This window comes from Lucilia sericata, unplaced genomic scaffold, assembly GCF_015586225.1.
Source record: "Lucilia sericata isolate MDLA Ls3-8-SP2 unplaced genomic scaffold, ASM1558622v1 Contig000042F_arrow, whole genome shotgun sequence".
Classification (NCBI taxonomy): Eukaryota; Metazoa; Arthropoda; class Insecta; order Diptera; family Calliphoridae; genus Lucilia; species Lucilia sericata.
In genome coordinates, this window is record NW_023994080.1 from 369,425 (window position 1) to 394,014 (window position 24,590).

The 24,590-nt window shown below is 31.9% G+C and overlaps 2 protein-coding genes across 3 annotated transcripts in view; one reads left to right on the plus strand and one right to left on the minus strand.

Annotated features, from left to right (window-relative positions):
* The window catches only part of LOC119614574 (exostosin-1), an 82,592-nt gene that overhangs the window by 20,951 nt on the left and 37,051 nt on the right, over positions 1 to 24,590 (minus strand). The gene's annotated exons all lie outside the window — the stretch shown is intronic.
* Positions 4,263 to 12,069, plus strand: LOC119614585 (lamin-C). Of its 2 annotated transcripts, none has more exons than XM_037970698.1 (4): positions 4,263 to 4,897; positions 9,771 to 10,365; positions 10,438 to 11,270; positions 11,403 to 12,069. In XM_037970698.1, exons 1-4 carry the CDS (start codon positions 4,503 to 4,505, stop codon positions 11,512 to 11,514), a joined length of 1,935 nt encoding a protein of 644 aa, XP_037826626.1. In that variant the 5' UTR covers positions 4,263 to 4,502; the 3' UTR covers positions 11,515 to 12,069. The 2 variants fall into 2 exon arrangements, with proteins under 2 accessions (XP_037826626.1, XP_037826634.1); XM_037970706.1 differs by having other exon boundaries at positions 4,264 to 4,897; positions 10,438 to 11,187.

Here is a 24,590-nt window from a genome sequence, read left to right on the forward strand (position 1 = left end):
TGTCACTGTTAACCCACAGCTGTCTCTCTTTTTGAAGACAGCGTCATCTCCCCAAACTTCTGAATGGCATAAATTCTTCAAGGGAGTCTTTCGACAGACCAGAAGCACATGCACACCACAGTCCTTTAAGGTTTGTCCATAATGCTCCAAGATTCCCGCAGGAATGTCAAAGTCAAACTACCCTCTACACAGAGGGAAAAATATACACACCTGGTACCAAATTGACACCAAATTTTTCAATAACATCCGTTGTCAAGTATATACATACATACAACGCAACGTTGTCAACATTGCAACAATTCGTTATCGCAATCTAAATTTTATGCACATCCGTTGTCTAAAAGTTAACAAACGTGGTAAGCTCACTATTGACAACGGATTTTGAGCTTACCACGCTTCTTATATTTTAGACAACGGATGTGCATAAAATTTAAAAATATTTCCCTCTGTGTAGAGTATTGACCATTTCAACCATCTTAAAACCATCATAGACCCTGGTCAGTATGAAGGGGTTGCCACTGTTAATCAACATTGAGCAGACATCATGCTCTCCAAGGGGTCTTTCGACGCTCTAGAATCTCGTGCACATCACAGTTCTAAATACGTCAAGATCTTCGCAGAAATTTCAAAGTTAAACCACTATCTAAAGTATTGTCTATGTCAACACTCTCAAAACCCTCACAGTCCCTAAAAGTAGCGTCCATCCTGATTATCCTTTCGTCGTTCAAACTTTGACTAGGAAACTAACTTTTAACAACACTTAACGATCTTTTAAAAGCTAGCCGAAATTTAAGTGGTGATCAGTGTTGCAAAACCTAATTGCGAAAAAGTGCTAGATTGTTTTGAAAAAAATGCTAGAAAAAGTGCTAACAAAAATAAGGTTTTTTATTGTAAAATATTTAAATTTTTAAATAAACTACATAAATAATATTTTTAGTTTAGTACGCAAATGGACCATTATGGGTCGATTTTAATACAGAACAAAATGTTTATAATAACTAGTTTTAGAGTTTTTCGATTCTTACTTTATCCCAAAAAGAGGATTTTTTATATAGCTGCCCTAGAATTTTTCTAAAATAGCTTTATTTTTTTTTTTGTATTTTTTAACTGCATAAATAATGTTTTTACCTTAATACGCAAACCAAATCCACTTATTATGGGATGATTTTAATACGGAATTAGAAATGCTTATCAATATTTTTTTTTTTGAATTTTTTAGATCGGAAGTAAACAACCAGATTCTGGAACTGCGACATTGCAACTAATAATATCGCAATTAATTCTCCAAACAGTTCTGTCGAAAAATGTTGTGATTTGAATCACAAATCGCTGGAAAAAGATGTTCTCTAAAGCTTTTCTAGAACTATATCTGAACTAGTTCCAGAAACGTTCCAATGAACGAGTTTGTTGATGCGTAACGCAAAAATGTTTTTGAAATTAAGTTTACAATTATAATGATATTTTTAATTAAAAGTCTAAAGGGAAGACTCAAATGAAATCCTTTGTAATGAATATTACAATTCAAAAAATTTTTGGAAATGTATATTGCAGGGACCGTAACAGTTATAAGTTATATCAAAAAAGTTAATTTATAACAGTTATTTTGTGACTTTAAAAATAAAAATCCATCTGAAAAAGTTATTTTTCAATCTAAAAATAAAAATTCAAATGAAACTTTTAAAAAAAGAGTTTTGCTTTTCCGTCATAAAATAAAAATTATTTGAGGAGTTTTATTTTTTCCGTCAGAAAATAAAACTCATTTTCAATAATAATGCCTTCCGAAGAAATTAAAAAACCTTGTGTTCAATCATAACAGAAAATTACCATTTGCCGTTTTTAATTCAGATATTTTCTACGTCATTTCAAATCAACTATTTAATGGACTTGGTCAGATAAACTCAATAAAATAAGAGACTGAAAAATATATGAAAACATTGTTTGATTTTTTGACGGAGAAAACAAAACTCCCCAAATGAGTTTTATTTTCTGATGGAAAAAATAAAACTCCTCAAATAATTTTTATTTTATGACGGAAAAATAAAACTCATTTTTTAACTGTTTCAATCAGACTTTTATTTTTCCGTTAAAAAATAACTGTTATTTGTGGAGCTAATATCGGTTTTTTTAAATCACCATATATTCTGAAAAAGCACATCAATACGAGTATATTGTTTAAAGGGCCACTTCTATAGGAAAATGTAACTTAAGCTCATCAAATATGAACCGATATTTCTACAGATAACCAGTAAACATTAATTTGTATGTTGTACATAATTAATTTAATTAATTTTTAACCATATTTTTACAGAAGAACAATTAAAATTGGCATACAAGAATATGTACAAAAAATCCTAAAATGTGCTAAAAAAGTGCCAAAAAACATTTGAAAAATGCTAAAAAAGGTGCTAGATTACATTTTTGGGTGCTAATTGGGTCTAGCACTAAAAGTGCTAAATTGGCAACACTGGTGGTGATATACATACATATAAAAGCTATTGAATGTTGGATGTTTTGAGAAGAATTATTAACAAAAGTTCCACTATAGTCTTCCTACTTTAATTAGAAATAACTGAGAGATTTTATAAAATAACATGAATTTGATAAAATTATTATGATGACGAGATTTTTATCTTCTTTTCAATAAAAATGCATTAAATTTACATACATATTTATAAATTACTCTATATATTTTTATACGCATTTTTTTAGATTTTAAGGGTAATTTTAATACGCATAAAACAAAATTTTTATAGCATATTTTTAGTTGCCTTGGTGATCGGTCTCAGTTCAGGATTTACTTACACATTTCCGTATTTTAACAGCAACCTAATTAATAAATTGGTTTGGGAAACAATGACGTCATGTTAGTTAAAGTATAAGTATTATGGAATGTAAACAATAACAAATACGTTTTTGTTGTTTATTAGGTTTAAGCACACCATGTAGTTTGTGATTATCATTATTTGGCAGTAGGAAGTGTATTCAAAGAGAGCATAGAAAACTTGATAGACCATAATAAATAAAAAAATACAACGCTCACTACATGAAGAAGAAGTGAGAATAATTGTAATGAACTAGAGATGCCAGAAATATTTTGCCACGTGGGTATCTCAAATTACCCAATATTGTCTTCAACGATTTTCTATTAGGGTTAATTATTATTAAATGGTAAAATTTATCTACATGTGCATATGTATATAGAGTCACGTTAATATAAGATTGATTCATCTTATTGGTCTGAATCTGAAATTTTGAATATAGATGTATTTTATGTAAGAAAAATGTGGTAAGTACTTAGTATTCCTGTCTGTCAGATCGGTTTGATTTCCACCAGAGACACTGGTTAAGAAGAACACAACAGGACCGCTGGAGGCCCAAGTGTATTTCTTAGAATTTGATATAACATATGTATATCATCCTTTACATATATCCTTTCAAATTAACAAATGTTGTAATAAAATTGTATTTCATTTTGTTTTGATTATGCTAGCGAAACTCTCTGGACACGCTAGTTTTATTATTAATTTCATGATAACACGATTTTTAAGGAAAACACACCTACAATAGGTGTAGCTAGCATTTTGTGTGTATAAAAATTTAGTTCTTATTAGTTTTAAAATTTTTTTAGTTATGCCAGTTTTCGATACACCCCAGAGGAAAAAGTCTTTACGAACGGTAAGGCTGATGTCAGAGTGGGCGCTACAAGCGATGCGAAGCTTTGAGCTACAAACTTTTGCTTGTATTTTCTCGCATCAAGCTTCGTTTTCACTCTGACATGACACAAGGAAAGGTTTGTAGCGCAAAGCTTCGCATTGCTTGTAGCAGGCACTCTGACATCAGCCTTATACAGAAAATATGAATAGGTATAAGAAAACAAATAAATATCAGCATAAAAATTTACTCAGGGATCAACCAACAAATCCCTTCAAATGGCAACACTGTAATAGATAAAAGAAAGCTTCAAGAATAGCGCTAATGTAACAGAACAACAACAATAATGTAGTAAGATACAAACAATACGAAACAATAACAAAAACCTTATGCCAAAATACAATAAACGAAGCAAATGAGCAAAATAAATTTACAACAATATGAATGAAAACAACATTCAACACTAACAACAGCCAACGAATACGACAGCGACAACGAAAGAGAGCAATATAAAGAAAACGTAAACTTAAAAGAAAAACGACAACTAATTTTTTCGTAGTACGATTTCGACGATGATGATGATGATGATTTCATTTTTAATATCACAAAGGTTAAATGTTTAGTTTAATATTTGAAGTCAAACTAAACAGACGTGTTCTACAAAAGTACAAAATCTTTAAAGATTTAATTGAAAAGAATACAGAAAAATAATAAAACCAATCAATAAAACACAAATACAATAAAAGTTCAAAAAAGATAAACAAACAACGAAATTGTTGTTGCTATAATAAGTATTATAAAATAGTACTTAAATTCCTTCCTATTACAATTATTTACTGAATTAACAAGAAATGTCTCAAAAACGTGTAACATTATCTACGACACGCGTGTCTCGCGCCTCAACTTCTACTCCAGTAGCTGGAGGTAGTCGTCTTGGCGCGGCCAGTCCCACTAGTCCAACACGCACCAGTCGTCTGCAGGAGAAAGAGGAACTCCAACATTTAAACGATCGTTTGGCCTGCTACATCGATCGTATGCGTCATTTGGAAAATGAAAACAATCGCTTGACCCAAGAACTACAATTGGCTCAAGATACAGTCAACCGTGAAGTGTCCAATATCAAGGCCCTTTATGAAAAAGAATTGGCTGCTGCTCGCAAACTGCTCGATGAAACATCTCGCGAAAAGGCCAAATTAGAAATCGATATTAAGCGTTTGTGGGAAGAGAATGATGACCTTAAACAAAAGTATGTAAAAGCTAACACAAAACTTTAATTCCATTACATTTAAGTAGTTTTTAACATTTTCTAACATTGTTCTAATAATCGAAACTCATTTATAGCTATATATTCCTAGCAACTAACCACTTAAGTTTTAGAGTTGTAACCATCATCATCATAATTATACCGAAGGTAACAAACATAATGTCCAATATGAATGTGGGACATAAGGGTAAACAAACATTTTCAATGGCAAAGCCACCCACCTTAAAATGATTTTATTGTTGTTTTTCCCCCATACAAAACGTCTACGAACAATTGTCAATATTAAGTTGTGTATGTATGTTTGAAGGGCTTTTTCTTCTTCTACTTCTCGGTGGGATTACTAAGTTACAACCAAGAAACAAACATATGGACAACACACATAAAATTGGTATTTCACATTATGATGTCATGCTTTTATTTGTTACATTCAAGTAATAATCCACATCTCTCCAAAATTAAACCAATAACTACCGCAACAACAACAACAAACGAAATAAATATTTATAATAATAAGAGTATTTAAAATAACACACATACATACAAACAAAAATACATTTGAGTATAAAAACTCTGACTGGCAATGATGTCATTCGGTATTTATTAATTCGCGTGTATCTTTTAATTCCTCTTTATTTCATTTTCTTCTATTGCTTTTCTCTTGTTCGCTCTCTATATGCATACTACTCATTGTAAACGAATTCAGGCAGAATAGATACGCAAAATCGTTATAAACAATGACGAGGAGCTATGGGACGGGGGAATAATTGACAAATAGAGAAAAATATTCGGCATATTCATGACACATGGTTTTGTTATTGTCTATATTTTTTCAAGTTTATTTACATGTCTTGACTCTGCAATACAAATTTGCATTTTGAGAAATAGACAGGAAATTTGTTAAGAAAACTTTATTTTCTGATAAAAATGTCAGATTTTAATTTTAGAAACTAAACGTCAAGTCTTCAATATATTGATTTTGATCATTATAATGATAAATTCAAATATAACTATCTATTGGCCTCAAAATCAAACAAACCGTTTTCGAAATTTATTAAAACATTTCTGATTTCAGACCTCGGTTTATATTAAAATATTTAATTTTCTCAAGATCCAGTCTTAGAACAAACTTATTAATTTATCTCCAAAAAGTTGCACCACTGGAAAATATCAACATTTGTTTACTCAAACAAATGCAAAAAGTACAATCAAATCCAAATATTTGTTGCTATTAATATAATTGTTTGGAGTAAAAACAACTGGTTCTAAACCTCAAACAAATTTCAAATGGTTTGACTTTAATTATACAGGTTTCTAATCACCATTTGTTAATAATTTTGCTTATTTTAGTTTAACTTCCAAAATGTTTAAAAATAGAGATCGTTAACAAATGAAACAATTTTGGTCACACAAACAAACACCGCAAGGTCGATCACAGCAGCATAAACAATAAATAAAAAGCAACACTTTTAAAGGGTTGGTTGAGCATGATGTCAGACAAATAAAAATAAACAATGTGCGTCGTAGTACGCGTAATACCTACGAAATTAATGCGTATTCTCTCATATAAATTAAACAAAAAGCAAAAATAGAGACATAACGTCGAAAAGACTAACAGTCAGACAGACTGACAAACAAGCATAAATTTAATTTTAAAAATATTTAGCTTATCAAATCAAATGTTTGTTTTTCGTAGATCAAAGGCAAAATGTTCGCCTTTTTTCGCCCCCCTCTAAAGCAATATCTACAAATAAACACCAGTTGATGACGAATGTTGAGAGATGAAATTTTGAGAAATTTTCTTTTCGAGATTTTAGTAAATATAGACAAATGTTCAACTGCCGGCATGGAAACGCACATGATAATGAAACCTTGAACATGTTATTTTATTTTTTAATTTAATCTTTGTTAGTTTAATTTTATTAATTGCTACATTTTAAAAAGATCTTTAGATTTCTTTAATAACAACATTTGCATTAGTTAAAAAGTAAATATACAGTGTCTCTCATAAGTATTCGAATTTAGGTAAACTATGAAAAGAAACCAAATTTAATAATATATTTTGTGTGGGAAATAAATAAATAAATTTGTTATATTGTCTAGATAGTCTTTAGTTTTGATATCACGCCCCTTAAAACTTGAAAACTTTACATTTACTTAAATTAGTTATGCTTTTTTTAAAAAAAGTCCATGAAACTACTTCACAAAAGTATGCGAATTTTTCCTGTATTTCATATTTGATCATATTATACGATACACACATTTTAGAATCGCATGGTTTTATGCTTAATATGGTTTTAAGGGGTTACTTTCAACCGCATGGATATATTTTTGACCCATTTGGTCCACAATTTTGGGGGATTTGTACCCTCTTTTCATGTAATATCATTAAAATGGCGATTTTTGGCTATATTTGTAATGTTTTCACCCTTTTTCCAGAGATAAAACCAAAATTTAATATTGGAATTAAATAGAAACCATAGGGTATCTAAAAATAATATTTTTTGTTATAAGGATCTGTACTTAAACGTTCCAAGATGTATTTTTGCTATCGTTTTGCAGTTTCTAATTGAATTATCTGGATCATAAGTCCCTTTTCGTACCTCTAGGGACGATATTTTCCGACAAAGTTGTCTAGTGTATATTCATGTACATATTGGCACTAATGTATTTTAAATTTTCAATATATTATAGCGGTATACAACTCCAAAACATGCCTTAACAAAACGTCATCCTATATAGTAGATTTCAGTTTTTACTACTCGTAACTTTCACGCTTATGTTGCCCGTTACAATAACACTGTAAGTCCTAAATTTTGGTTTTAATTTGATCATAGTAAATAATATTTAAACACATATCAACATTTTTGATGTGATCATAATGATATCGTGCCATGCAGCATGGAGGCCATTGGCATATAAAAATAATGATTTTACTATTTTGAATGGTGTTTCTTCGAGGCATGTTTTGGAGTCGTACACTTCCACAACACATTGAAAACTTAAAATGTATAAAAGCTGATATCTAAAAGAATATATACCAGAAAACTTTCCCCGAAAATAGTTGATCCTAGTATTATAAAAATGGACTTAAGTTCCAATATATTGAATTAGCGAAAGAAGAATGATCCGAATAATTTATCTTGGAACGTTTAAATACAGATTCTTGTAACAAAAGATATTATTTTTAGATACCCCAAGGGGTCTTTTGAGTCCCAATATCAAATTTTTGTTTTATCTCTGGAAAAAAGGAGAAAAATTTACAATTATGGTCAAAAATCGCTATTTTAATGATATTACATGAAAAAAGGGTACAAATTCCCCAAAATTGTGGACCAAATGGGCCAAAAATATATCCTTTCCGTGGATAGTAACCCCTTAAAACAATATTACGCATAAAAACCATTCGATTCTAAAATTTGTGTTGCGTATAATATGATCAAATATGAAATACAGGAAAAATTCGTATACTTTTGTGAGGCAATTTCATGGACTTTTTTTAAAAAAGCACAATTAATTTAAGTCAATACAAATTTTTCAAGTTTTAAAAAGCGTGATATCAAACATAAGGACTATCTAGACAATATAACAAATTAATTTATTTATTTTGCACACAAAATATATTATTAAATTTGGTTTCTTTTTATAGTTTACCCAAATTCGAATAATTATGAGAGACACTGTAAATATATGGTAATGAGTTATTTATTTAGTAACCACTTGAGAGCTCAGGGGAAATATTTTCATCTACTTCTCAAGCGAAATGTGCTAGCACACTGCTCTGAATATGGACATATGGAGAAGTGACAGCCCAAGTCTCTCGATATGATTAAAAGAAACTCATAATTAAATCTGAATCTTCAAAATTAAACTTAAATTATTGTCTTCTTTTAACCAGCATTAAGTATATCAAAACTTTCTACAGTTCACAAATTTGTAAACAACTTTCAAATCGTTCAATTATTTTAGCTAATTTAGAGCACGATGAGCTAGAAATCGAGAAATGAGTATTTAAAGCAAACGTTTTAACGGACACGTCCAAAATATTCTGCGTCTGAATATAGAAAGACAACGACAAACAAATTGTTAAAATTAATTTTGCGAATACCTGCTAATCACATATTAACTGAGAGAGAGAACGAGGGAATATACATAGTACAGTCAACAAAATAGTTCGCATGAAAAGTATTCCCTCGTTAATATGTATTTACCGATGCTATTTTTATATATTGAGTTTATTTTCATAATCATTTCGAAAATATGACAATGAACAAATGATATTTCCATCATTTTCCATTCTAATGATCATTAAATTGTGACAACGTCATTAAGTAAAAAAAATATAAATAATCACAAAAAAGATCATAAATTATGCTAAAATATTTTAAAATGTCTAAACGACTACGAAATGATAAAAAATTTTAAATAAAAATAAAACTAAATACTTTTTAGTTGGTTTAAAAATAAATTAGTGGATATTTCTTTAAAAACAACAATAAGTAATACTTCATAACTATTAAAATAAACATTTAAATTTGTTTTTACATTTAAAGAATTCTCACTTAAATATTTCATTTCTCGAGCACAAAACACGTTTCATATTTAGCATAAAACTTGGAACATAATTTGGAGCTGACGTCAGCTTTACCACAATAACTTGTATTCGTGAAATTTCTATGTGATTTGCATTAAAATACATAATCATTTCGTTTTGTATTCATAAATTCGAAATCAAATTCATGTAAACTCATCAAAGTTAAATAAAAACGAATAATGATGTTTTTATTTAACTTTGTTTTTACCAAATATCTCCCTGAATTGAATCTAACATCATATAAATTTATTATTATTTTATTAGACTTGACAAAAAGACCAAGGAATGCGGTATTGCTGAGAACAGTGCCCGTGTTTACGAATCTCGTTATAATGAAATCAATGGCAAATATAATGCCGCTTTGGTAGATCGCAAGAAGGCTGAAGATCAAGCCAAGGATTTGGCTGCTGAGAACGCTCGTTTGCTTAAGCAGTTGGATGAATTGCGCAAACAACTCGAAGCCGAGACTTTGGCACGTGTTGATTTGGAAAATCAAAACCAAAGCTTGCGTGAAGAACTCAGCTTTAAGGATCAAATTCATGTGCAAGAACTTACAGAGACTCGTTCCCGCCGCCAAATCGAAATCAGTGAAATTGATGGCCGTCTCTCGAAGGAATATGAGGCCAAATTGCAACAATCATTGCAAGAATTGCGCGATCAATACGAGTCTCAGATGCGTGCCAACCGCGAAGAAATTGAATTGTTATATGACAATGAAATCAAGAATCTCCAGGCTGCTGCTAATCGTGCTGCCAATTCTTCAGCTCATGCCACCGAAGAAGTTCGTGTTATGCGTACTAAGATCGATGGCTTGAACGCCCGCATTGAAGAATTGGAGAACACCAACTCTGGTTTGAATGTAAGTGTTATCGCTATGACCATCTAGAGATTGTTTCATATTTAACAATTATTAATTTTGTTTTCTTTTTAGGCTCGCATTCGCGAATTGGAGAATCTTTTGGATAGCGAACGTGCTCGTCACAATCAATACATTGCATCGTTGGAAGCTGAACTACAACGTATGCGTGATGAGATGGCTCACCAATTGCAGGAATACCAAGATCTCATGGATATTAAGGTGTCGTTGGATTTGGAAATTGCCGCCTACGACAAATTGTTGGGTGGTGAAGAGCGTCGTCTTAACATTACCTCGCCAGGTCGCCCCAACACCAGCGGCAGCAGTGCTCATGCCGATTCTGGTTATTCCAATGGCACTCATTTGTCAGTGAGCTCTAGCTCAGCCTACCGCTCGGGTCGTGTTACCCCCAGTGGTCGCCGTTCAGCCACTCCTGGTGCTGGTGGCAGCAGCAGTGCTGTCAAACGCCGCCGCACTGTTATTGATGAATCCGAGGACCGTAGCTTGGCCGACTTTACAGTCAATTCTGCTGCCAAAGGTGATTTACAAATCTTGGAAGCCGACAGCGAAGGTCGCTATATAAAATTGCACAACAAAGGCACCGATGAAATCAATCTCACTGGCTGGCAATTAACCCGTATTGCCGGTGATGAAGAATTAGCCTTCAAATTCACCCGCGGCACTAAAATCACCGCCGGTCAAACAGTTTCCATCTGGTCCGTAGACGCTGGCGTCAATCATGAACCTCCCACCAATTTGGTGATGAAGAAGAAATGGCCCGTTGCCGATTCCATGCGCAGTGTTTTGTCTAATGCCGACAAAGAGGTGAGAATATTGTCGATTTACAACACTTGTAACAAATGTAGAATTTGTCGTCACTGTCAACAACTAGAATTTATACTTGATCAGTTATGTCCTTTAAATATCTTTCATATTACATTAATCGAAAATAATTTTCTTTCTTTTTTGTCTTTCTCCATACCCTTCCCCCTGACTCTTGCTCCATTTCCTCTTATTTATGGAATTGTTTAATCTCACAGGATGTTGCCAGCTACGAGCGTGTTCGTTCAAACATTTCCAGTCACGCATCCAGACACAGACAAAGTAGCAGTGGATTCACACTCGGCTCCGGCGCCACTTCAACAGGTGTAAGAAGTCTGTTCTCTTTGCTCTTCTAAGGTCATCGTCAAATGTTTACAGCAGACAGCCAGACAAACTACTTAAACAACAATATAAAAAATACAAATCCATAGTATAAGAAATGGACAAACGGACTGACACAGTGTCTAATTATGCCACAATGGAGTCGATGGTCTTTACATTAGCTCCATTCTCTGCAAATCCTCCCAAAACAAAGGATTCTATACAAATTTCCTACTGTTTTACTCAGATACTCGTACATATCATGAGACTTTTGTACTTTAAATGTTTTTTTATAATTTGTGACTTTTTCTTTCCATCTTTAAATCTTTACGGATTTTGTTCTTGCAAAGTCGTTTATCTATTATTTTTCATATTTTGTTAAAATCAAATGTATAATTAAGAATACTAGGTATTCTTTAAAGAGGCGTAAGTATAAAATAAATGTTTATTTTTTTTTAATTAAAGATGTATTTTTTGTATACTTAATTATAATTATTTCTGTCCATAATTTATTTTTTTTATCTGACGGACACAAAGAAAAGAATTGTTCAAAGCATCAAAAAACCATTGAAAAATAGTTCATTGCGTATGTGAGAGATTCTAAAAATTGAAATGTTGAAAATTTATTTTATTACTCACATAAATACGCAAAGTAACGTTATGGTTAAAATTTTTGGAAAATGTATTTAAACTGCATTTAAATGTTAAAATATTCTAAATGTTTAATTAAACAAAAAAAATATGAATAATAAAATTTGTTTGAAAATATGTATTTCAAATTTTGAGTTTTATTTTACGATTAATTTTATTAGACTTCTATTAGAATTGACTTTAATAGAAGTATCAGAATGCCACCTCCATATTTCAGTTACACAGTTCAATGCTTAATCAGAATTTAACCGTCTTACGGCCCAACAACGCTTTCTGATCAATTTCCGAATTAATTAAATCTAGAAAATAGTATGCCAAATTTGTGCCTTTATTGTTTCAATATTTTTCTTTTCAAAAATGCTATAAATATTATACTATATTTCATTTTTGGGTTATTTAATTAATTTAATCCGATAATGGCAATACTTGCCGCTTCGGTTATAGAATTTGGAAATGTGCACATTCTACCAAAAGTTTTTATAAAAATGTCTCAATACGCTTAGTTAGCATAAGACAATTAATATGTCAATGTCTTGTATAGAGTACGGATAAGGGATGCAAAACGGGAAATTCCGATTCCCGAAAATACCGGTATTAAAAATTAAATTCCGGCGAATTTAAAATTTCCAAATTTATCGATATATTTGTTTGTGGGTTTGTTTGATTGCGAAATTTAAAGTGGGAGAGGTGCCACGCTCGCATACATAATTTTGTATCAATTTGAACATATGGGGACAAAATGGGCGGCTTAGCTATAGTGGGCGTGGTATCTCCCATATAATGAAAATCTTAAATTAGCATATCTGAAAAAATATAACAGAGTCCTCAAATTTCGTCGGATCCACTTTAATGTCAATATGAGTATTTAAGCCAAAAAATGGGCGGACTGGCAATAAGAGACGTGGAACCTCCCATATGAATTAAAAATAAAAGTTCATTTATCTAGGAAACTCTTAGAGCTATAATCTTAAAATTTTGAACGAAGAACTTTAAGGAGAGCTTTGAACAGTGTTGGCAAATAAAATTTTCAAATTGTTCAAATCTGCATTAAAAATTGTACTTTTTTGATTCCAATTGTACCAAATACAACAAAAAATTAAGAGTCCATTTGTATTTGCCCATAGATTAGTCTAGTCTAATAGTCCATTTGGTCCCCAAATTGGTCAATGGATTCTTAAACTGGACAATAGTCTATAGGTTGGATATTAGAGTAGTGTATTGACTAGTTTATAGAATAGAATGTATGTCCAATGACATATTCATAAACTAGACTCTAAAGACTAGATAATAGATAGGTTAGTCGGTAAATAATTCAAATACTAGTTTCTAGACTAATTAATAGTAATTATACTATTTGCATTCGCTTTCGCAAAAAATAAAATTAATTATTCGCTATCGCATTTTCATTCGCTAAACTGGCATTCGCAACATCCCTAATTTATAGACGACATCACTTTCGCTTTCGCATAAAAAAGGAATCCTAGGAATCCATCTTGCTTAACAATTTTAGAGAATATAAATATATATATTTCCTCTTCTGAAGTTTAGTTGATAATTTTACCGAAATAGGTAGCCTGTGTACTTTGTGTCAGAAGTACCATTTCAGGTTATTATTTCCATAAGGAAATAAAAATAAAATTGTACAAAATGGGTCATTGGTGTACTATTGTACTTTTGAGGATTAAACCTGCCTTTGAACCGCCCATATTAATTAAATATCAAAATTCCTAGATCTGGGAAACTGTTAGAGCTAGAATCCTCGTATATACTTTTAGGGATTTATGAATCTCGATAGCAAAATTCCGAGATAAACTTTAAAAACTCGAATCCCGGGATTCCTAAAATTCAATCCCGATTGGCATCCCTGCAACGGAACAATAATGTTGAAAACAAATTCCTTAGAAAAATACGTTAAATGCCGTTTTCAGCGTAACAACTTTCGCAGTTTCAACGTTACCAAAAAACATTTAATCGCAGGACAATATTACTTTTAAACTTCTAATGTATTGCTAGGGAGGTCATGTTTGCCTATACCTTCATATGCATGATAGCTAAATATTTTGTGGGAGGAGGTTGGGGTTCCTGCTTGAAAAGCCAGCATATTGTTCTTAGTGATTTTCTTACGTCGAACCGTGTGGAAGTGGGTAATTTAGTGTGCTGAGCCATGACAAGTAACAATATAAAAATGTTAATTTTTTTGTTCAAATCGAATAATGTCTAACTATAGGCTGGATGGAGTTTTACCACAAAAAACCCAAAATGGTGTTTATTGTTTAGAAGGTTTGCATTTCTCCCTACATTTCCTTTTGTTTCGTTTCATTTTTGTTGTTAAGTAAGGATTATTTGTTCTTTATGTAAATGTCAAAGCTGTGAGCTTTGACTTTGTCATATGGAGTGGGTTCTGTTTTAAGGATATAAATAGTATAGTTTAACAAAAATAAATTTGAAAAAAAGTTGTTTGAGAAAATTATGTGATTAATAAGGTCTCTGAATAAAGTCGGCAATATTTTTGAAAAAAAATAAACATAAATTCTAAACTTCAAGGTTTCAGTTTAATGATGTCAATATTTTCCTTCTATATATGCACATATCTACATATGACATGCCTAATTGTTTGGTTATTTCAAATAATCTGGCAGGATGACGATCAGACTAAAATCCTTTAGAATAAAACATGTATATAGATTATTTTGTTCCCTTTCTTCTGATATCCGCTTTCCAAAACGTATTTTTTAAATTTTGATTTATCATTTTTACATCTATCTACAATTCTCGTACCCTTTAACTTTCCGAATTCTAGATGTTTGTCTAAGTTTCAGCGTGAAAGTGTGTCTTTTGTGCTTGTTTTTACCCCACGGTATACAAAGAATACAATGTTTCACCAATTTTAAAAATTTTATTATGGGTTTGTGTTTGTTATATTTTTTGTTCACTCTGCATTTAAGTTTGCTCCTGGTATTGGAGTCAGGATCTCTTTAGGCTTAAATCAATTTTCTACGTGAGTGAAAAACATTAGGATTGTGATGCTCCATGCCTTTCTTGTTATTTTTTTTTGTACCCTCTTTAGTCAGTACAAGTTTATGACTTTATTACAGGGATATCATATAATAGAACCTTTGTGATGTTGTATACATATTTGCATGTGTCTTTGTGTGTGTGCGTGTGTTTGCTAGGATTTATATGTTTGTCTGTTATTGGTGTATCCTTTACCCTCAACATTCACCATGATAGATAATAGATTGATAAACTCAAGTACTACATGTTTGTTGTATGGGTTTTATTTCGAAGAGTTACAAATAATAAGACCACAGGGACAAAATAAGTACTTATACATGGGCTAGGCTCCCTCTTGTCAAAACAAAAACTTTTTTTAATATACACATAACTTCAAGTGCAGTGGAATAAGTTAAGTACAGAAAAAAGAAGAAGGTATATTTTTAGGGATGTACAGATATGTACAAAATTATAGAAATAAAGTAAACCAACTATGAATGTCTGTTTACCATCTATGAATGTCAGAACCATCTAAACTCCAAATAACATCAAGATATCAAGACAAAAATATTCCGGTGTTGAAATTTATTAAGAAAATTGTGTTCTAAAAATATTAACACAACTGTTCTTCAACTAACTACACATACAATTACATACAGAAGGTAGACGCTTATTTGTCATATATTCATGAAAAAGCTATTAAGATTGGTACCATGATTTGAGATTTTTATATTTGGAAATTTAACAAAAGATGAATAAAACTGTAAGCACACATGCAAATTTACTTACATACATAGATGTTTATAAGAATCCGACCGAATTTGGTTTGGGTCAAATTCATATTTCGAGTAATATTCGGTGTTCGCAATTTTTTAACATTTCGACGGGAATAATGAAAATGCATAATTAAACTTAAGAAATGAAATGCTCGTAAATATGGATTTTTATCTTAATTGAAAGCCTTTTCCTGCCGATTCTTATATACCCTTCACCATAGTGTTTAAAAAGAGATTCATTTTATAAAAAATCAATTTATTTCCTTTTTCACGAATCTACCAAAACTTTAGCAATAACAAAACAAAACAACAACAATTTACGCCAAATGAAGCAAAACACCAAAAACAAAATACGCAAAGCAATAAAACCAACATACAAGGTTAGGTAGGTTGATAGGAGGATGTATCTATGTATATCAAATGCGAAGAGATACACCTAGGCCACTATCGGGCCTGTTGTGCGCTCCTTTTCATCGAAAATGTATTATCGTCCGATGTTCAGAAACTCAGTTTTCCAAGATATTTGGATCTAATTTCGGCGAAAGCCTGACAATGGAAAAAAAATGCTCCAGAGTTTCACTGTCCATATTCTGAATCCACACGTTCAATTTTGTATGGGTATGCCGGTAATCCTGTGTGTCCACTCAGAATACGTACCATCATACTAACCTCAGACTTGCTTCTCGTGCTGCTCTCGTTAAGGTCACCCTATAGGATCTTTGTGGATCTATCTACGGTTTCATTATTCCAATAGGCCTTATGGGTTCCTCTCACCCATTAATTCTGCCCTCGTTGCGTCAAATGGTTTTGCGTTCGTCAGGTTAACTACCTCGAGTTCCCTTCCCTTTAAAGCTTCGCACTTTTCATCTTCTTTTGATTAAATTTTCAGAGGTTGTCTCAGATTTTTGCTCATATATCCGTTATTTATGAACGGATTTTGTTGAGATTATAGTTATTTCATTCCCACAATTATTGCAGTACGCGTTTAGTTTTGGGAAGATTTAGGATTTTAAGTAGCATAGACTTTCTTAAAAAAATAAGTTCTTGTTATTGATCAGGAAATTTTCTTTTATTTCAAATATCTCTATTTACCTCAAACATCCGTTTCCTTTAAATAACATTACTTAAATCAAAGCGAGGGATTTAAAGAAAATCCTAAAGAACCTCTTATTGTGAACAATAGAGAATATTTTTTTATACTTTTCTTTAAAAATATCGAAATCAATTGTCCAATTCACAAACGGCATTGTAACGTTGCTGTCATAATTTTTATATCCTACACCTCCACAGTGGGGAGGGTCTTATGCGTTTGTGTTGATCTTTGTAATGAACAAAAGTACGGGTCCTACACCGATTAAGAAATGTCCGGCAGGCTGGCTGGAGTACAAGATTTTGTATTGAATTGTTTGAAAACATTGCTTGCACATCAGACTTGGTCCTATGTAATGACCAAGTCTGATGTAATGCATACATAGATGGTTTAAGTGGTTCTCTCCTAGAACATCGTAATATTAAAAGAATTTAGTTAATTTTGGACAAGTTCTTGTCCTTTGAGGAATACTCTACATGGTTGTGCGTAGTAATCTAAATTTTTGCATTATGTTGGTGTTGGGTATAAAAATTACGACATACAATAATAACAACACTACGACACCGATTATGTATTGGGCAAATATTTTTATCAACAATATTTTTAGTGGGGAATATAAAAACATAAACTTGAAATATTATAGAAATAACCGTTTATGTTATAAGGTTGGTTCAAACATATGAAAATATTTGATGGCCGGAATCACTACTCTTAGTAAATGTGTTTTTTTTATTTTACATGATTTGTTTAACTGCAAATAATAAAAAAACATTTCATAAACTTATTGGCCTATTTATTTTTAACTAGAAGTTTTATTTAAATGTTGAAAACCACTCACCATTAAGCAAATTATTCATCTATTATTTTTTACAATTATTTAAGAATTTATTTAAAACTTAAAATAATAATAGTAATACAAATAGCCATGACCACAACTTGAATATATAAAATATTTAGTCAATTTATTATGAAACTTTTGTTATTAAACGATATTGCTTCTTTGGTTATTACAAAAAAGTTGAATCCACTTTAACGAAATATGAAAAAAGTTGGAGATTGGCAACACGTTGTTCTGCCACTGCATAGTTGGCCAAAAGTCATACGACAGCCATTCTGACAAAGAAAAACTTTTTATTTCAAATCCTACGAAAAAGGGAAACAACATCAAAAACACTTGTTCAAACAAACAACAAATATGGCAAATTCATACGTAGTAATATACACAGCAGAGGGGAAGAAAGCAAAAAATGTTTCTTCAAACAAAAAATAATAATAAAGGAGTTAAATTTATATTCACATTACTCCTCTCCCACGACAACAACTATTCACAATGGTACAACTAAAATAATGTACAGTACATTAGGTGGGATTTATTTAGAATTTCAAGGTGTGCGAAATAGATATATTATGTATCTAAAGTGTAGAATCTAAGATTCTATACAATACAGTTTTATAATTACAATAATAAACTTAAGACAAATTCATTAACTTTCGCATCTGTTCATGACTCGACCAAATAATGGGACATATAAAAAAATTTGCACGGACACTAATTTGGACTCCATTTTTTAAAAAGTTCAAATTGATTAGGATCTAACGCAAGTTAGCTCATTTTTGCACCTCGGACATTATGATCAAATTTTTTATCAAAAATTTTGTTAGAAAGGTTTATGAACCAAAAAGATGAAACTGCACTCTTAGGTCACTGAGGTTCATTGTAATTCATCGCAAAGAAAGCGAAGAATCAAGAATAGATAATAATTAAGAACAGAAAACACTAGACGGAGTACGGCCAGTTGGTTCCCGAAAATATATTGATTAAGATCGCGAATGAAGAAAATTATGAAGGCTGATCAGAATCCTCTAGTATAGTCAGCAATAGAAGAAAAGGCTAATTCCCCTAATAAAATCTAGTACCCTGCAGGGGTTACATTCTGCAATATCCCCCAGTTTGTCGTGGAACCTTACCCTAGTCATCTTAGCCTAAGATCTTGTATTCTAGAACAGTGGCGAATGAACTGCTCAAAAGCCTCTAGTTCATGAACATACATACAAGTAGTTAATTAGGTAACTACTTACTACGATCGGGGCTATTCTTCAAATTCTACCTTTGAATATTCTTATTAAAGTTTAAGCCTGTAAATCGGCAACTCGCCTACCGGAATTCGCCAGTATAAAAACAGGTGACTTGGAAGGTTATACACATAAGTATGTTCAAATTATTCATCAATGACCCATACATTCGCGTTCATGATTGTGGATCACCAACATTGGTTTTTGATCGTTCCTAGGTTATGATACCTGATAGGAACCAACGGACCAATCACACATGGTGGCAGCAAAGTGCTGATCAAGTTTGGTTTACTATCGGCTGCAAACACATCTATGGTGATACTGGAGCGGGCATTTGTGGTCCTAACTTCCATTGGAAAATATCCCTTAATATTTCAGGCGGGAATCTACGCCATCTTCATCTGTGCTAGAATGTGGGTGAAGAGAAGGATAAAGGGTCTAAAAATTTACATAATGTCAGACAGCTAAGCAGCGCTCAACGCCTTACTGTCGGGTGTTGTAATGGAGTGTGTGACAACTCTGAGCGAACTGGGTAAACACAACAAATTAACATTATATTGGATACCCAGCCATTAAGGTCAGTCTGGCAACGAACGGCAGGACTACATAGAGGCGCTCATCGCCCACTTACTGGACCTGGACCATTCTTTAGTATTCTAAAACGATACGCCAGACAAAATGAGAATCACAGGTCGAATCGAAATTTGATCGCCAATGGTAAGCTACAACTGGGCTTAGACAGACAAAGAGCTTAATTATGCTATCAAAGGGAAAATCCCAAAGAACGTTATCGCTTAACAAAACTGATTTTAGAATACTAACGGGACACTGTATCAGATATTACCAATTCATCCTAGGAAAAGCCATATCGAAGCTATGTAGATTTTGTGGCTATCAGGAAGAAATCTCTGAACACATACTGGGTAATTTTCCAACACTAAGGACTCGTCGAGTAAGAATTTCAGGTGCTACATCAATAGCCCCGAAGGATATATTCAACATCTCACCAATCAAACCCGTTAATTTCATGCATGAATTAAACCTGTAATGGTGAATCTACGAGCTGCACAAAAGATCCAAAACAGGGTCGTGGTGCATAGTACCCTCTCTATATTAATCTACTACGATCGGGATGATGTTCAACTTTTAATGTTCAGAGTTTGACTATATTGTACTATAAGCTTTTCAAAATCTCATCAGGAAATAAACATTTTCTTTAAAATAAGCACCCTAATAAAAAGATATCCATATTTTGTACACTCGTTTGTATTTGTGCGTATGTCTGTAGTATGTATGAGTATCTACTTTTCGAAGTAAAATGAGGAAATAAATATTATTCAACTTTAAAGACATTTTAGTTGTTCCGTTGTAAAACAAACACGTTCATGCACAAATAAACCTCGCAAATGACCGTTAATTTGCACTTAGACACATGTGCTACTCATGTCCGCTTTCATAAAGTTCAACTCGGTTCCGTTTTGTTCTATAATGTCTGCTGCCTCTCGCTCTTTCTTCACTGTCCTTTAAGTTCGTGATGGCATTGACTCCTCGGCAGCTACTATGTTTGTACTCTACAGTTACCTACACACATTCTCATGTCCTTTACTATTGTTGTTGTTTTTTTCTATTCTCTAGCGTCCATTTACACCAGCACACGTTACGCGCATAAGTGCCACTTTTCACTTTAAATCGTTTCGCATAAATCACATCCAATACAGCAACAAAAAAAATGGAAAAATTATAAAAAAAAATGTTGCTTTATTGGTCTATCCCATGTACGAAAATGTTTTCGTATAAAAGTGGGTGATGAGATAGCTCATGCATCAGAGATACATAAATACACATGTAGGCATTAGTTTGCCCCATGATTACCCAACAGCTAACAAGTAGTCAATGTAACCCTTTGAATTGTGACCCTCATTTATAAAATGTTGGTTCAATTTACACTTACATACACACAGAAAAAAGATCGATAAGAAATCGGTTTCCATTATAAATATTTAGTAAAGTTAACTAAAATTCCATCGCCGCTATTAAAAAACTATACATTTAAGTAATTTTCTATATTTAGAACTGAAAATCTATGATTGTAATCAAATTATGGTTTTAACAATTTCCAAATTATTATATTAACCAAATTAATCTTTCATATAATTTTTTTTACTAATTCGGTAAATACAACCGAATTAAATTTAGCATTCAAATGTAATTATTTCAAATATTAGTATTTGTAACCGAAAAATAGGTTGAAGCTACAAATTTTTAGGTAAATAAACATTATTCCGCCATCACAACCAATTATCAGTAGAAAAAGTTAAATAGTCTAAATAAATTCGAAATTTCCAACCGATTATTTGGTAGTTTTTGTTGACGTCTACAAAAATATTATTAAAAAAAATTGTTATTTACAAATATTTGGAAAAGATAAATGGAATTGCTGTTGCGGCTTGATTTTTAATGATACAGGCGTATAAAATAGAAAAAGGTAATGTTCAATCAAAAATCCATTTTGTAGTTGCTTTTAAGAGATTTCATTGCGTTTGCAGGAATTAAAGCAAGTAACTTAAATCTACAAGAAATGCAAACTGTTCAACGTAGAATATTTCGCCAAAAACTGGAAGAAAAGTCGCTCCAACCAAAGGTCAAACATGTACATAATATTCCCCTAAATGAGATGCGAGAAGTATTTAAAATGTGTGTATCTAAAAGCAATTTTACATATTTTATAAAATTTTATTGTTTATAAATAAAATCCACAAATAAATGCATAATAATTAATATTTCAGTTGTAAATACTAATAGTTTCAATTCTCATTACCGAATTATTTTTTAAAATAATTCGGAGTTTCATGTATTCGGAAATGCTAATCAAATTTTTCAGTTACTGCAATAGAATTATGTGGTAGTTGTTAGAACCGACTAAATTCGATTGGAAACAAATTCGGTTACTCCAACGAATCTGTTTTCTCTGTGTAGGAGTTATATTTGTTTTAACATGACTTCCGCCCAGGACATGCACATCTTAAAATAACTCACAACTAGTCTGTGTCAGTCTCCTAAAACTGTTGGGTTAAGTTGAATGAAATCGATGAGAGTGTTTAAAGATGAGTGAGAAGGTCTAAGTGTTTATGGCAAAATTGGACCGTAACTTATGTCTACTATTAGTTAAATATCACGATACTAAATATATAAAAAAATACTCTTATGCATTTTATAACATAAATAAAATACACTCGACGTTCGTACACGTTCATGCACAAATATTAAACAATATTGTAAAATAATGCATTTGATTTATGCCTTCTATTGCCGTTACATTTTATCATCAAGTAATCGACCTTACATACAAACACACATGTGATGTTCAAAATTGTCAAAGGAAATTCGACAATTAAGTTTGTGCCGGGAGGTGAGGATTTTACGTTATTGACGTAGAAACTGTAAATTTGCTAAACACTTGACAAATGTTTTAGTACATATTACTTTTTTAAAATTTTAATTGTATAACTGCTACTGGTTTCTTGGCTATCTTTTCGTTTAAACTCACAACAGAATAATGGGTCTCGAAGATATCAGGGCTTTCAGAAGGCGATTTAACATATATACAAACTTTCCGAAATCTACTTCGCTATCTATCTAAGGATTCAGTCGCAAAATTGCATTATATCAATTACAAACAGAATGGCAAACTTTTTACGAAGGTGAAGCGAATGAAGGTAGGTGTTTATGATGACGGACAAGGCCATAGGAGGTAAAAAAATCAATTACGATTATGTGCAATATTTAGTTAATTTTTGCTTATCGCAAATCAAAAAATTTATGTTGTGTAAAAAAATAAGTCAAGTGTGCTGCAAAATGGTAACAGTAGGGATGCCAATCGGTATTAATCATCCTAAATTCTGGGATTACGAATTTTTCGGGTTTGAAAATTGACATTATATTAAAAGATATATAACAAGTAAGAAAGTATAGTCGGGCGAGGCCGACCATATGATACCCTACACCAGTTATGAATATTAAATGTGATATATTTTTCATAATAAAGCATTTATCTTGAATATTACCTTGATTCCGAATTATTTAAGCTATTTATTGACAAAAAAAATAATTTTCTAAAAGAGGCTTTATATAGGGGGTAGGAGCAAATATGGACCGAATCCGATAAAATGGGCTGGATAGATTTGTATTTATATTATATTTGTCTGTGCTAAATTTCATTGCAATAACAGTATTAATAAATGAATTGTCACTTTCTGAAGGGGGCTTTGTCACTTTCTGAAGGGGGCTTTGTATGGGGGCTAGGGTCAAATGAAGTCCGATCATTTCGAAATTCGGCAAGGTCATCAAGGCTTGTATAAAACTTACTTGTGCGAACTTTCATCGAGATACATTTAAATTATACATAAATTTCAGCTCAAAAGCCCTTTTCGGGGGGTTCAGTTGTATGGGGGCTAGGTGAAATAATGGACCGATAACCATTTTCAATAGACATCGTCAAAACAAACGTGTATTCCAAATTTCATCAAATTATATTGAAAATTGCGAACTGTACTTTGAAGTGATTCTGAGTCATAATTCATAAATATTTGTTATACCCTACACCACTATAGTGGAGAGTGTATTATGGGATTGTGCTGATATTTGTAACGCATCGAAATACGGGTTCTACACCCAACATAAAGTATCCCAATCGGCTCTTAATAGTTCTCTGAATCAATTTATCGATGTCCGTCCGTCTATCCATCCATGTAGACCTCGTAATCAAACTACAAGTCACAGTTAGACTTAAGTACGAAACCTATAGAAAATGGCTGTAATCGGCCCATTATTTCAACTTACCGCACTTTTTGCGGAAATATATAAAAAAATAAGAAATCTCAATTTGTAAATTTAATGTATTTGTGCGTGAACTTTTTCAACAACTGCGCAAAAAAAGAGAATATTTTTTCTTAGTAATTTGCAGTGGTCTATTCGGATATGCTAGGGCCATGTTAATACTTTTAAAAATCTGAAAAAGTTATAGGCCTTATGTACATATCGCAACTTCAAAAAATTCAGGATTTCCCAAATGTGAAAATTCCAATTTATTCGGTATCAAAATTTGAAGATTGGCATCCCTACATTAAATCAATTAACTTTCAAGATAAACCCTATTCGACATTTTCCATAACAATTGTAGAGAGTGTAAATTAGTTCAGGGTTTTAACTATAAATCACCGACAATAAGTTTAAATGCTTATACCACCTTTGATATTTAATTCCACTACTGATTTTCTCATACTACTCCTTCGGTGCTCATCTACTACTTAATACTTCTGCACCTGTATGTAGTGTTAAGTCTGATATCACCTGTAATGATGATACGTATTAAAAAGCAACAACAAAAACTCAAAATAAAGAGAAAATAAATTTAACAGCAACAACAACTACGGAGGCGGCAAGAAAGTATTGAATGTCTAATATGAGTGCTGGCTGATATTGATGATGTCGCTATAGTTGTT

Bases quoted from the DNA above. Each gene is read 5' to 3' on its own strand.
- LOC119614585 (XM_037970698.1), top strand. From the start codon at position 4,503: ATGTCTCAAAAACGTGTAACATTATCTACGACACGCGTGTCTCGCGCC. The intron at 10,366-10,437 runs GTAAGTGTTATC...TTTTCTTTTTAG, and splicing joins ACACCAACTCTGGTTTGAAT to GCTCGCATTCGCGAATTGGA. The intron at 11,271-11,402 runs GTTATGTCCTTT...TTAATCTCACAG, and splicing joins CTAGAATTTATACTTGATCA to GATGTTGCCAGCTACGAGCG.